Below are 15,403 nucleotides of genomic sequence, written 5' to 3' on the forward strand. Positions count from 1 at the left end.
TGTATCCTTGAACTCCATTGATTATGGTGTACTCACCTGTTTAGCTCCACCAATAGTTTTCTGAATAGTTTTCTTTAATTCTTTGTCATAAGTTTTATCATGTGCTTTGGGACATTTCACATGGGCCTTCTTGGCAACTACTTAACATTTATTAATGGTGACAGTACTATGGCATGTTTCAGAAGGCAGAAACACATATAGATAGAGGCTTGCAAATTTCCCTGTGTACTGTGTAAGGTGCTAATTTGATGCAGAATATGTTTGATATTTTAAATAGGTGGTCATTTTTGGAGGCATCCTCCTGGCAGCTACTTTAACTAAAGTTTGACCTGGTGTTAACGTAGCAGGCGGTGAGTACTTTCCTTCCTTCCCTTCTTCCTGCCTACACGGTTTGCCTCCTTTGGGGGATTGAAGTCTGCATCCTGCCCGACAGGCAGTCTACCACTGACCTACATTCAAATCCTTGGTGGTTGTTTGCTTGTTTGTTTGAGACTGGGTCTCAACAGCCCAGGCTAGCCTCATTCGTGCTGTGTTACTCAGGCTCACCATACTCTCGCATCAGCCTTCTGAGTTTTCTAAGTGTGTGCCCACCATACCCAGCTGGAAATAGGTTCTTGATTTGAGTTCCACAAAGACCATGTTGGTTCTGCTGTGCTTAGAGTTTACCTGAAGCTTGTAGAGTAGAAGTTCTAAGTAGTTTCCTGTCCTCATAGCTCTTTACCCTACAAACCAGTATATTCTCTGGTCTGTCTAATTTGCTTGTATAATGCAAAAAGAATAGACTTACAGAAGCCCTGCAGAGCAAGTTCCAGGACAACCAGAGCTATACAGGTAAATCTGTCTTGAAAAACCAAAATAAAATAAATAACAAACAAATAAAAACCAAAAAACCACCACTACTACCACCAACAAAAGTTCCAAAAACAATATGTGACCGAGACAGGATGATTAGGAATTTGAAATTGGCCTGAGCTCCGTCGTGAGTTGGAGATCAACCTCAACCACATGGTGAGTGTATCTCTACAACAGCAATAGTGGAGCTATTTCATCCAGCTTCCTTAAGTGTTAGCCCTCATGTGGTCATTGTACAGCAACCCAGAGCCCAAAGTCAATAGTAACAAACTACTGGTGTGTCATTCGCACACCTATGAAAATGTCCTCCATTTCCTCACTAGCATCACTTTTCTGGTCCTGCACTTGGTCTGGAGTCACATGCTCCCTTTAGTTATTGTCTCCCTCATCTCATTGCTTCCAGTCTCCAGCCTTCTGCCTTCCTTAGTGTTCCACGACCTTGGCATTTGAGGAACACACTGGCCAGTTATCTTGTAGAACCTCTTTCTATTTGGTTTCTCTTGGCATTTCCACATAAGGCAGGCTGGGAATTTGGAGCCAGAATACCAGTGAAGTGATGTGCCCAGACCATCAAGACCTGCCCTTTGCAGTGCACCAATGCAGTGAGCTTTGTCTTCCTTATGTGAATGGAGTGGCACTAGGCTTCTCTACATTGAAGGTAGTGTTTTCTGCTTCCTTTCAGAGATCCCTAGTGACCAGGCACACACCATCCTTCCCACTTCTGCCTCCTGCTCACACACAGTGCCCATTCTTGTCCCACCAGTGAAGTACTGAGGTGCTGGCTTGGTCGTTAGGCTTTTATGCTTTTACAACTAGAACTTGAATCCCATTCGCTGAGAGAACTGTGGCCTTTCCCGCTGTTTTCAGATAGTTGTTTCTGTAAATGTGGATGATTGGACAGTCTTTTCCATGTCCCATCCATCACTGTTGTGATTTATTGTATTGCTCTCATTGTACCAGGTTGGTCCCTGGGAGTTTCTTCAAGATGACTCTTAGATTCTTTTGACAGGGACCTAGTTTTTGTACACTTTCTTACTTGTCTCTTTCTCCAGAATTGCAAATTCTTTCAAAGAATTTTCTCCTTCTCCAGAGCCCTTGTGCTCATGGTCAGACAAGTGTTCAAAAGCTAAGGACCAGCTGGGGATTAGTAGCATCTGGATCTCCTCTGGGCTTTATTTACATCTGAGGCATTCTATTGGAGTTGGAGGCAACCAGGACCCTTGTGTGGAGGTGGACATCTTTAGTGACTCACTGGCTCATCTGTGCCTTTTTTCTTATTAAGATAAAATACCTTTCCCCCTTGTTTTCTACAGGAAAGTAATCAGTATGTAGGATAACCAGAGTTTCTATATTTCTTACTAAATTTCTTACTCCATGGTGACTCCACATTTATCTGGGTGCATGAAAGAGATAATAAATAAGAATGTAAGTAGGAAACAAGGATATAGATTAAATGGAATCTTTATTTTCAGCCCTTCCTTTCCTTTCCTTTCCTGTCCTGTCCTGTCCTCCCTCTTTTTCTTCCTCCCTCCTGAGACAGGGTCTCACTCTGTAATCCTGACTGGCTGGGATTTAACTGTGTAGACCAGGTTAGTCTCAAACTCATATAGATCTACCTGCCTCTGCCTCCTAAGTGCTAGGATTAAAGGCGTGGGTCATCACACCAGACTCCAATCTTTTCTTAATATGGCTGTAAGTTTTAAATTACTTGCATGGCTCACATATTAGTTTTCTTTCCTATTGTGGTGATAAAATACTCTGATAAAAGCAACTTAAAGGAGAAAGGATTTATTTGGCTCACAGATCCAAGTTACAGAAAGTCAAAGCAGCAGATACTTGAAGCAGCTAGTCACAGGCACAGCCAAAAGCAGAGAGAAAAAGAATGAAGCTGCATGTTAGTGCTCAGCTGATTTTCTCCCACTGTTCACTTAAAATTTTTGAGATTATAATAGAATTGCAACATTTCTTCCTCCCATTTCCTCCCATAAAACCCTCCCATAAACTCCTCCTTGCTCTCTTTCAAGTGCATGGCCTCTTTTTCCATTAATTGTGATTGCATGTATATATGTGTATTATATGTAATGTGTATTCCTGAATAGAACCAGTTCAGTCTGCAGAACGTTACTTGTGTGTATGCTTTCGGGGCTGACCATTTGTCTTGGACAGGCAGTTGGTGTGCTTGTCCCTGGGGAAAACTATTTCCCCTGCCTCTAGCACTCCCCAAGTTGCCTGTAGTTCTTTGTGGAGGGTGAGGCCTGTGAGCTTCTTGTCTTCCACTTGCCCGTTCTTTGGTGGTGGTCTTCTTCAGCTCACATTTAGGCAGTTGTGTTGGTGAGACTTTATGGGTGTAGCTTCTGGTGTTGCCAGGAGACACAATTTCACACCAAGCTCCTTGATCCTCTGGCTCTTACGATCTTTTTAGCCCCCACTTCTGCATTGTTCCCTGAGCCTTAGATGCAAGAGTGTTTCGTAGCTGGATCCATTGGGACTGGAATCCACAACTCTGCATTTTGATTGGTTTTGTGTAGTAGGCTCCATTTCTTGCAAGGAAAAAATGCCCTAAGCCAGGCTAGCAGGCCCTAGGAATGGTGCCACTCCCAGTGTCTTCCTGTATTAGTTACTGCAGCAAGTGCAGCCTCACAGGTACCATTTTCCAAGGCTACTCTTCTGGGTGATTCTAGGTTGTGTCAAACTGACAATTTAGCCACCATAAATTTTCTATTGCAAAACTATGTTGTAGAGTGTCGACCTAATGAAAAAAATTGAGAATCAATTGGAATTTATTTTATATACTGTTATGTTTTTCCTTTTGAATGCATACATTCTATGTATTTTCTGGTTGTATGAATTTTATTATAGTAATAATAAGCATTTATATTTTCTGCTGTCTGTAATATTGTTACTTTTCTATATATTCTGGCCATAACACATTTCAGAAGTGACTCTGTGGTCTCCTACTTAAGTTCCATGTTTTTTTTTTATTCCCAGTCATCGTCCTGGCTTTCCTCACACCTTCATGTATTTCTTCTTTCTCTTGGTTTTATTCATTTGTTCATTTAACCAAATACAGCGCATTTTCCTAAGTACTGTTTGTTCAACAAAATTGCCAGCAACCTTAATCTTACTATAGCTTTTATTCCGTTGATGATGATGTAAAAAGACAATACACAATGAATATGAATAGACATGAGTTAAACTGAAGACTTGGAGGTTCATCTTTCTGTTCTCCATCTGATACTGCTGTGGCTCTTTAGATGATCAACTAGAAACAACTCTAGGACCTTCAACTTCATTCCTATCCCAGCTGAAGCCACATGGAGTAACACACAGTAACAGTCTCTGCCCCCCACCACTTCTGTGTGAGTGTTGTAGACTGTTTGGATAAACTCAAATTTGAAATATTGAAATAAATTTTAATAGAAAAAGTTTGAGAGTCTTAATAGAAGTAAATAAATCTTTGAAGAAAAAAAATAACTAGCACACTTAAAAAAATGCTTTTGCTATAGTTGGCTAATTTTTGGCTATAGCATGGAATTATCATAAGCACTCTTATTTTGTTTACAAATCATAGTTAACACCACAGTAATATTGTGGCTACAGAAACATGGCACATTTCTGTGTAATGATTTTATGGAAGAGGATTGAGGGATTATAAATATTCATGTACATTAAATTAATTTCATTACTTTGTTAATACCATTTCATTATTTTTCCTTGAGAGAAATGAGTTAAAGATAATGCACAATAGGATTATTGTAGAATCAGGAACTTGTAAGTGGTTATTTTTATTTGTGATACAGTTTGAGAATTTCATAAACTGCATTTAAAAAAAAGACAAATAAAAGTAAGTAAAGTATAAAATGTGTAAGGTGTAGTGTTTCATAATCACAAAACTGAGGAGGGTCCATTGCTGTTTGTTAAGTATGTAGAAGAAAGTGCCATTTGTTACTAGATACCTTACAGTGTGATTTAAATTCCCATTAAGTGCCACTGCTCTTCACTGTGGGCAGTTCTGAAATCTGTTTTCAACAAAAGTACGTTAGCCACCAGTGTAAGTGAAATGCGCTAATTGCTATCTCATGGAAAATTGAAGAATACAGAATGAATTTATTTTAATCAGATATTTGAATTAGCTTGATATTTCCAAAATATAACCATTGAAACTTTTAGTCAATATTTAGAGCCTTAAATATTTTACATCTCTTGGTTTCCTCCCAAATCTCTCTACTCCAGCATGCTTTGCCCTTAGGAGCCTCTAAGGTCCATCTGCATACGCAGTGCTCAACTGCCCCCTGAGCCTGGAGCCAGAGGGTGCCCTCGCTGATGCTGCTCACAGCTTGTTCTGCCCTTTAGACCTTGTTTTGGTTTTCCTCACTTGTTCCTCACTTTTCACCTCACCATAACTTTCCTCTCAAGTTCTAGTTGCTACTTACCCTATTGCAATATTTATGGCTGAAGTTTCGTAGGTGTTCTCCTGGAATCACTGAAATAACACCCCTGCCCCTGCAAAAAATAAAAAGTAAAAGGCTATTGGAGTGCTTCTGGAAAATTAAGAGATTGATTCTAACCTAGGCTTTGCTTCTGGTACAGCTTTAGGACAGGTTTGATAGCCTTTCTGGTCTTTTGGTGAAAATGAAATAAAATCTTTAAATTGATCTTTTTTTTTTTTATTAACACACATTGACTAGTTAGCACAGAGTATTAGACACAGTATTAAAAACAGAATGTGGTGGATGGTTTTAGTAAGTATGATGATAGACTGTGAGGAGAGAGTACACACACACACACACACACACACACACACACACACACACACACACACACACACAAAAGCACAGGCATCCCATCTCGGATCAAGCCTGTCTTTGAACTTGACAACCTCTTGACTCCACTGCCCAAGTGCTGAGATGACAGGCATGTGCCTGAAACCTTGAGTTATTGATGGTGAGAAATGATCACTTTTGCCTTTTCCAAGGAGATAGTTTTAAAATGTCATTCTGATTTCCACCCTTGGGCTAGAGGAGCATTACCATTCTATTTTAAAATACTGAATATTAGCTCTCTGAATTAGCTTCATATAACAGATATTTAATAAGAAATTAATAAGAAAGATTTAATAAAGGTCACTTGCTCTTGATTATGCTTACAGAGCCCTAAGTGTTTTATAAAATAGAAAAATGATAAACTTCAAAATTTGTTTAATCAGATTATTATGATTAAAATTGTAAGAATTGTTTACCACATGAAAAAAAGTAAGAATTAACACAGTTAAAAACTACCACATGCATCACATCTGAACATTTATCACGTTTACTCTTAATTTTTTTAAGAGAAACATGGAAGCATGATTGTGGCACCTGCTGTCAATCTCTCTCTACCTCCTGCCACCCACCCGCCTCCTGAGGTTTGCTGCAGCCCCATAATGTCTCCTTCCTTCTGCCTACTTTGCCTGCCTTCTTTTTAGTGGTGTGTTAGAATTGCATTTTATTTCCAATTTTGCCTTGTTAGCAATACCTGTTGGTTTTATTCCTCATTCTTCTTTTTCATTTCCTTCTTGCTTTCTCTCCTGCCTTGTTCGTTTCCTTCCTTCTCCCTCCCTGTATCTCCAGCAAGTCTTACTGTGTAAGGCTAGCATCAGACTCACAGTCCTTGTGCCTCAGTCTCTAAATGCTGGTGTTATGGGGTGTGCCATGTTTCATCATGCCCTTACTTGTGAAAGCATGGTCGTGTTTACAATGGCTCTTCCCATGTCCTTTTGTGGTTCCATCATCTCTCATGCCATTACTACTGATTGCTTATAACCAGAAGAAAAATCATAGTCAATATTTCCTTTCTTGTTTACATGCCTGCTATTTCTGGGGGTGCCAAACATTTTGGATTGTGCATTCTTGAGCCCTGAGTTTGCTGTGTGCCTTTATTCTTTTTTCTGCTGTATTCTGCTATATAGTTAAGATCTTTGAAAGCAGTTTGGTTGTCTTACGGCATTTAAGGTCCCTTAATATGAGTCCAGAGCAGGATTTATTTTAACAGAATTTTTCTTTATCATTCTGGTAGTATCCTTGTACAAACTCAATTTGATAACCCATGCCAATCTTTCCTTTTGCTTGTGAGGACATTAGCTGTTCTTAGGCCTGTGTGGTGTTCTAGAAGTTTAGCCTATTGCTTTCTCACATTTCTTTTTTTTTTTTTTTTTGGTTTTTCGAGACGGGGTTTCTCTGTGTAGCTTTGTGCCTTTTCCTGGAACTCACTTGGTAGCCCAGGCTGGCCTTGAACTCACAGAGATCCGCCTGGCTCTGCCTCCTGAGTGCTGGGATTAAAGGCGTGCGCCACCACCGCCCGGCCTCATATTTCTTTTTTAAGCAGAGGAAATTGATCCACATCCATATTTTAACTTTTGACAGTGGAACTCATACAGAGAAGCTGAATCTTTTAGAATTGAGTTTGGCAAAAATTGATTTTTTTTCAATAGTATTTTCTTTGTTGTAAAAATATTTTATTGAAGATGTTATCTTTCTTTTTATTAACCCTTTGTGACTTCTCTGTTTTCCATCCTTTGTCATTCAGATTACTGTGGAGCAGAATGGGACCTAGCTGTAGGCAATCTCCACTTGGGAAGAGGTAGCTTGTGGTGGAAGTGTAGCCTCATGAGTTCTTGCTTGGGAAAGATGACTGGAGTTCTGATGGCTAAATTTTGTAGAGTGGATTCTCCTGAAAAGTGCATCTCATCCCCTTCCTAATATCAGAATATTTACCAAAATTAGCATTTTTCAAGTTTGTTATGACCTCTCGATGAGTGTGGTAAACTTTAGCATATCAGGTAGATAGAACAGTTTGGGGCAAATGAGTGGAACTTGGGTGGTAGAACAGGTTAGGAAAAAGGAAAATGCTTTTTTGGAAAAAGAATGTTTTGACATTTTTTTTTTTTTTTACGGGAATGGGAGTTGCTAGGGATGCCTTTGCTTCTCTTATCTTAGTTGTTCATGCTTCTCTTTTTCATTTTATGTGCTTATTTTTCAAGGTTGAAGTTCCAGTGCAGCTGGAGTTGTCTCTTTGGGGCTGGTATTGTAGTCTGTCAGGCCAGCCCTGCTGCTTCCCAAGAAGTGACCAGAAAATTCCCTATGTACCTGCCCCATCCCCTGAAGTGCCTGCATGATAGGCAGTCTTAGAATACAGAAACTTCATGGTGGATCTGTATCAGTTATGGGGCACACATTAGGCAAGGGCAAATAAAGACACAAGAACCTGAAGTCCTGAAGGAATTATGCTGTTGAGGCAAGTGCAGCTGTCTGTAAGTGTGGCCAGTTAGTTGTGCAGATATAAACATGTCTGTACCTCAATGCGAGTCCAGTTTTGGTGATTGCAGCCCCAGCTTCCCCATCATATTGATGCACAAGCTTAGTCTGGCAGGGATTGCTCACAGTATGCATAATCATGAGATTTCAGGGAACACCATAATGAGACTGGGGATTCTACCTCACTTTACTTTGTGTAATGACTTCTTAGGGGTAGAAATTTGAGGAATCACTTCTTGCTAGAAAGAATGTCTGAAAGAAAGCCTTGTGAAGTCTGAATGTTGTTGATCCAGCAGGTCTTTGACATGCTTTTGGAATGATCTGCAGGGCAGGACTGTCAAGGCCAGGGCTTACTATTGTACTTGCTCTCCTCTGGCCTGAGTACTGTGGCAACTTCTATCGTAGGGACATAGAGACTGCTGCTTGTGGTGGTGATTTAGTTCCACAGCTGCTTCCTCTCTGTGTGGTATAATTTGAAGTTGCAGCCCCCCCCCCCCAGGCTATTGGTCCCCAACCTTTGTAGTTTGGGGAGCAGACTGCTGTTTTCGCCGGTGGATGTTATTTCTAGTCTATCCAGGGTGATTTCCCCCTCTGTATTCACCCAGCAACAGAGAGGGCACCGTTCCAGGAACTTGCTCTTTCTACATAAGGCATACGTGGAACCATTTGGATGGAAAATTTGTAAATTAAAATTCTGTTCACTTTAAAATATTCACATTGTGTTGCTCAAATGCCAGTAACTGGAAAATCACAGTTAATGTCCTGTTTTTATAACCTCTTTTGGAATGTTTTAATATGTGTTTTTATTGTTACTTAGCCATCTTTCTTCCTGGAGCTTTTCTATTTTTTAAATTATAGTTTTTTAAGCAGGTTGTATGAATCTGGGCCTGGTGGTTCACTCCTGTTATCTGTGGGACTGAGACAGGATGCTAATCATAACTTTGCAGCTGGCCTCAGCTAGAGAATGAGCTCCAGGCCAGGCTGTGCTACATGAAACCCTGTCTTTTAAAAGGGCCGGACTTAAGTGCAATGTCTGATGGCACACAGAATTTTAAAATCACGATTGCACCATCAGTTGGAATACTTTCAATAGTTTTTTTAGTTTTTGAGTTCCATGCATGTCTGTAACATAGCTTGACCATACTAGTAAGAAACAGATTGATAGTTCTGTTTTCAGAGTCACCAACAAACAGGGCTTCTCTCCCATAGCTGGGCTGACCCCAGTTTGTCTCACAACTCAGAATTACAAAGTTACAGGTTATCTGATTCATGGCTGAGCCAAGAATTGGAGAAAAAGAGCAGTTTCAAGCTCCAGCTTCTTCATTGGAGGTGGGGGTTGCCCTTGACTAATGAGATAGAGAGTTTGGGAGGAGTGTAAGTCCTGGCCTGTAAGAGAGGAGCAGGGGATTTTAAACCACCTTTCAGCACCAGATCCACATGGCAGCCATTTTGCCTTTTCTCAATGCTGTGTCCTTTTTGCAGAACTGTACATAAAAGATGCTTCATTTCCACTGGCCTCTTGAATTTCTTGTCATATTTCCAACAATACCCACCCCCAATTCCCTTCGTTCTCCCCTAGACAAGCTACAATGCACCCCCCTCCCACCATCATGTCCCCATGTCCTCTCCTCCTTTAAGTGTGTAACCTGGTGAGTCCAGTTGGATTGGACTGAAATGCTGGCTGACCTTGACTTGCGTTAGGCAGGGCTTGTGTAGGTAATCACAGCTATGGTGAATTCTTGAGCACAAAGGCCAGGTCATGTCCAGATGGAAGCATCTCCCAGCTCTCCTCTTCACTCTTTTTGCCCCTTCCTTTATAATGCTCCTTGAGTGTGGGGCACCTACCCACCAACCCCACTGTTCCTGGGTTTTCTTGAGTGAGAGTAGCAGGAAGTATTAGAAGGATTTAGATTGTGGAGATAAGGATAGCCTCAAGAGAGCCTAGAACCTTTTCCAATGGACCCTTTTCAGTAGCTTTTACTCTTATTGCTGATCCGTGATTCTCTCTGTGAAAAGTGGGCAGTTTGCATCTACTCTTGTGTCTTCCGACTCGTGTGTATATCTCAGAAAGATAAAATTTATTTTTGCAGCTTTGATGATAATAAAACACATAGCTCTTATCTATAGAAAGAATAGTGTCCAGAGGCCTTAGGTCCAAGCTGTGGACTGTATTACTGATAATTAAGAGCTCTGGGGTGGGTTTTCTTCTGTACAGTTTGAGTGCATCCATGTTCAAAAACAAGGCACTTTTGTTGCCTCTCTTGGAGATTACAATTTAAATTGTGCTTTGGAAACCTTCTGCCATGAAATGACAATTTTAAGACAGTTTCTGGAAACTTCCACTGTGTTTTCCTTTGGAGCCTGTATATGGAGGTTTTCATAAGCAGGGAATCAACTGAGTCTGAACTAAGTTCACACTTGTTTTTTTTTTTTTAGCCTTTTGAATCATTTGGCCTTTTAATATCACCTTATTTGCTCACTGAACATGGGTTCAGGAAGGGTCTGTGTCTGTCAGAAAAACCTGGTAACTCTTGCTCAGTCTATTTCATTCATTTTTAATAGCACTAGTTGATCCCAAAGTATTTTCTCTTAGTTTTTGAAAGGCTGCTATTTGCAGGCTGTAACTTTTTGTTTTGGTTTTACTTTCTGAGGCAAGGACAAACTGGCTTTGTAATCCAGACTAGCCTGGAACTTTGAAGCCTCGGTTGGTCTTGTCCTTGGAGTAGTCTTCCCATCTCAGCTTCCTGAGAGCTGACATCACAGGCACGTGCTGCCTGCCGCCTATCCCAGCTCAAGCCCAAGCATTTCAAGATAAGATTCCTTACAGCAACAAAAAAAATGAATATTCTTTCCTAAGGTGTAATACCTAAGTGAATGTAGAAGGCTTTCCAAGGCAGCCAACTTACTTTATGCACCAGCCCAGTTTGTTTTTAATGTGAAGATAAAGTGAGCACTATTTTAATGGAATAAAGGTGACAGATTAAAATAGTTAATACAGGCTAAATGAGTTCATTATTATTAATTAATAATTTGTGAGTTAATCCTTAACTACACTTGACATTTTTCCTTGGGTTGGCAGCAGCCTGACTGGTGAGTTAACTGTTCCCAATCCCTATTCTGTGGAGGGACTGTTGCCATTCCAGGGCTCGCAGTGTTTAATGAGTATTCTCTGAGGTGAGCCTGAAACTCTCTAGCAATGATCAAAGTGCTTTCGAGAGGCATACTTGAGCTGATTGGCTGTGAATGTTAATGACTTCATGGGACACACTGGTAACTTATGACTTTGTTGCAACTCTCAGATGTTCATAACATGAACTTACTAACCCACTGGCCGGGAGGGATAAACTGCTTTCTCTCTGCAATCGAATGCCCAGACTGCCTGCATAGTGGTGTTGAAAATACTGCACTAAGAAGGGTGAGCAGAGCTGGGCGGTGGTGGCGCACGCCTTTAATCCCAGCACTCGGGAGGCAGAGCCAGGCGGATCTCTGTGAGTTCAAGGCCAGCCTGGACTACCAAGTGAGTTCCAGGAAAGGCGCAAAGCTACACAGAGAAACCCTGTCTCGAAAAACCAAAAAAAAAAAAAAAAGAAGGGTGAGCAGCAGTATAGTGAAGGAAATGGCTAGGCCACCGATTTGTTAATTATCCTCTTTAATTCACAGAGGGTGTTTGTGAGATATGGCTGACCAGCGAAGACACTGGGGCCTATGGCAGAGACATTGGCACAGATCTCCCCACACTCCTGTGGAAGTTGGTGGAAGTGATTCCTGAGGGAGCCATGCTGAGGCTGGGCATGACAAATCCACCATATATTTTAGAGCATCTGGAGGTAAGGAAAGACCACATTGACATGCTGACACAGATGTCCCTAGCACAGACTATGTGGTATCCTCAGGATCACCACTCAAGCCTCAATTAGAACCATTGTCAGATGTGTCTATGATCTCACATTCTCATGAGAAAATGAGGCTTGCAAAGCTCCTGGCTGGCCTAGAACTCTCGGTATAGATCAGGTTGGTCTCTAACTAAGAGATCTGCCACTCTATGCTCCTGAGTACTGGCATTACAGGTTTGGGCCCCCACACTTGGCAATTTATTTTTACTTCAGTGTTTTTGTGTATGTCTGGGTGTGTGTATGCCACTTGTGGGAGAGTATCGGAGGAGGGCAGAAGATGATGCTGCCTTCCTGGATTTGGAGTTACAGGTGGTTGTGAGCCACTGCATGTGGTTGCTCGCATCCATATGCATCCTCTGCAATAGCATCACATGCTTTAGCTACTGTGCTATGTCTCCGTCCTCCTTATCCCCATCATTATTTAATGTTGCTTAAGTTATTTATTCCCTTGCAGCTTGTCACGCTTCTTTTTTGCCTTTCTTGTGCTCCTTTAGTTAGTTTCTCAACACATCAATCTCACTTGCTTCCCCCAGTTTGAGACCTCACCTAATTGAGACCTGCTAAGACGTTGCATTAATTTTGAAAGCCACAGTCAGTTGGGCTGCATTATCTATCTGTAAAGATGCTGTGTCTTAAGTTTGAGGATGACTTTTCAGCTTTGTTTTGTTGTTGTTGTTGTTGTTTTGTTTTTTTCCTAGAGATAGATAGGGACCAAAGAGAATTAAAGGAATGCTGGTCTTGAAACTCTTCAGATTCATCTTAAGCAAAGGAGGAGAAGTGGTCTAAAGACTTCCATATACCAGAGTTTGACCTTTAGATTAGGTAGCCAGATGTCAGACTAGAAGAATATGGGCTTATGTCCAAGGAACTGTGGTATCTGATGACAAATACCACATAAAGCCAAGCAAAGAACTTGGACAAAGGAGCGATTGTTCCAGTGAAAACGAACATTCTAGGATTCATGATTATTACTTGAGAACTATTACTGTAAGTCCAGAGTCTGCAACCCAAGCCCAAGTGCTACCAGTCATGTGTACAGTAAGGAAACAAGGCTTGCTTTTTACCAAGGGTGTTCTTTGCACCATTTTTGTACAAGAAATTATTATGTTTTAAAAAGCTAAAAGTAAGCATAGTTGCTAAATTTTACTGTCCAAATGCCAGTAGTTATTTAAATATTGAAAACATTACTGGCGTTGGGGGCTGGAGAAATGGCTCAGAGATTAAGAGCACTTGCTGCTCTTCCAGAGCTAGATCACACTACCCATGTTGTGTGGCTCATAGCCTCCCATGACTCCAGTCTCATGCATCCCATGATGCCCTCTTCTATCCTCTGTGCCCTCTACCACACACAGAGCAGACACTCATTCAATAAATCTTTTAAAATTTATTTCAGTGATTTGATTTTAGGACTAGTTAAGAGTATTGTTGACTAGGAACCTTAATATCAGGAGCATAGCTTAGAAATCCTTCAAACAGTTGATGACAAACTGGTAATTGTAATTTATGATAGAGACATGTTTCGGTTTTGTTCTTCACATTTTCCCAGCTCAGTCTTTCTATAGACGTATGATTTATAGGTTGAGTTTCATGCTTCATACAGTGTCAGCTGATTATAACTTGCTATTTTAAAATGAGTCACAAGCATGTCAACTTCTACTTAACACTTTGACTTAACACTTGAGAAAGCAAGTGCTTTTAGTTAAAATGGAACTATGGCAGTATTGCTGTGTTTTCAGTAAGTGTGAGGCATGCATGGCAGAGACCCGACAACGTGCTAGATGTGTCTTTGGTGGGAAGGGGATTGGGCTTCAGTGATATGCAGTTGATGGTACCATGCCAGTTCCTTTAGATTGGAAAGAAAAGCTGGTCTAGGTTCTAAAGTGTTTTTGATAGAGTTCAGGTATGGAATAAACACAAGGAAAAAATACAATTGCTCGAAGGTGTCAAACAAGTCCTTCTTGGAATGAGTCCAGCATTTGAATTGGTGGCAGGATTGTAGGCACAGATGCTACCTTCATAGCACATCCCAGTGTGGTCCATATAAAGTGGTGATTGACTTGTTGGCCTCCCAAAGGTGATCTAGAAGACCTTATAGAAATCACAGATACTGTTCAGTGTAACTGTATTCTGTATCTGGGAAACACCAGATGGTTAGTTTATGAATTCTAGAAATGATTAAAAAGTTCTGGTTCATTTTTTTGTTTTGTTTTGTTTTCAATTTTTGTGGTGCTGGGGGGATGGGGAGGTGGGCATTGAAAGAATGCTGGATATATGCCCTCAACTCAGCTCCATCCCAAGCTCAAAATGATAACAAGTTTTAGTTGTCATGATATTGTACTCTTTTATTCTTTGCTTTTAAAATGTTTTTAAAAATTAAAAGAATATTGGCCTTTCCTAGTTCATGTCAGTTGTCTTTAGAGTGCTCAGTAAATGAGTATAAAAGATGGAATAAAGGAAGAACCTTCTTCATAAAAGAAACTGTAGAGCCCACAGTATGATCATAAACTTTGAAGTCATGACACTGTGACCAATAGAGAGAGCAAAGGATGATGGTATAAATGAGTTTCATGGCTAAGAGCACCCCACAAGGAAAGCCATGGTTTCACATCTTTAGCCTCATCTTTCTCCAAATAGGTAGCTCACACCCCAGGTGTTAAACACATGCCCAGCAAGATGTCATGAGATTAGGGACAGTGATGCAGTGAATGGCCAAGAAAACACCAGAAATTGTGGGTAACTTTGTCTAAGGCTGAATAACAATAATAAATCAGTAGAGTTTATTGAGTATGTGTTTTTTACACATAAAGAGTACTTTCCCCATAGCATCTTTTTGCATTCTTCCAGTAGCTAGCTGTACAGAAGTTGCTGCCTGCATGCTCTTGGACAAGCAGCCCTGTATGAAGGTCACATCACTGGCCAAACCACACAACTTGATTACTATTGAGCTGGTTTTTCAACTTGTCTCACTCTGAAATGCTCTCTACTGCTACACTGCTTCTTAGGAAATGCTCTCAGACTCTCACAGCACATCTGGGCCCCTCTCCTCCTGGTTAAACCTCAGTTTCTTACTTCCATGTCTACACTGCTTCTTAGGAAATGTTCTCAGACTCTCACACCAGACCTGGGCCCCTCCTCCTGGTTAAACCTCAGTGACTTACTTCCATGTCTTCCCAATGCAGTCTTTGTCACCTTCTGGAGATGCTTTCCCTTTTGTCTCTGCATTTCAGCACCTGTGTCATATACTTACTGTACACCGAATGCAGCGACAATTCTAACTTTAGCTTATTAGCTGGTCCTCAGCTACATGCCTTAGATACTAGAGGAATCGCCTAGCTGTCCTGAGTATCTGGCTATGGACGAGATTGG

General features: G+C 40.9%; 1 protein-coding gene across 1 annotated transcript in view; it reads left to right on the plus strand.

The window, feature by feature from the left end:
- Positions 1–15,403, plus strand: part of Cdkal1 (CDK5 regulatory subunit associated protein 1 like 1) — a 570,376-nt gene that overhangs the window by 324,832 nt on the left and 230,141 nt on the right. Inside the window, 1 exon segment of the mRNA XM_052727871.1 lies at positions 11,805–11,971. Within this exon segment, the coding sequence (XP_052583831.1) occupies positions 11,805–11,971 (167 nt within the window).

Source organism: Peromyscus californicus, unplaced genomic scaffold (genome assembly GCF_007827085.1).
Source record: "Peromyscus californicus insignis strain IS unplaced genomic scaffold, ASM782708v3 Scaffold_8__1_contigs__length_139910024, whole genome shotgun sequence".
Lineage (NCBI taxonomy): Eukaryota > Metazoa > Chordata > Mammalia > Rodentia > Cricetidae > Peromyscus > Peromyscus californicus.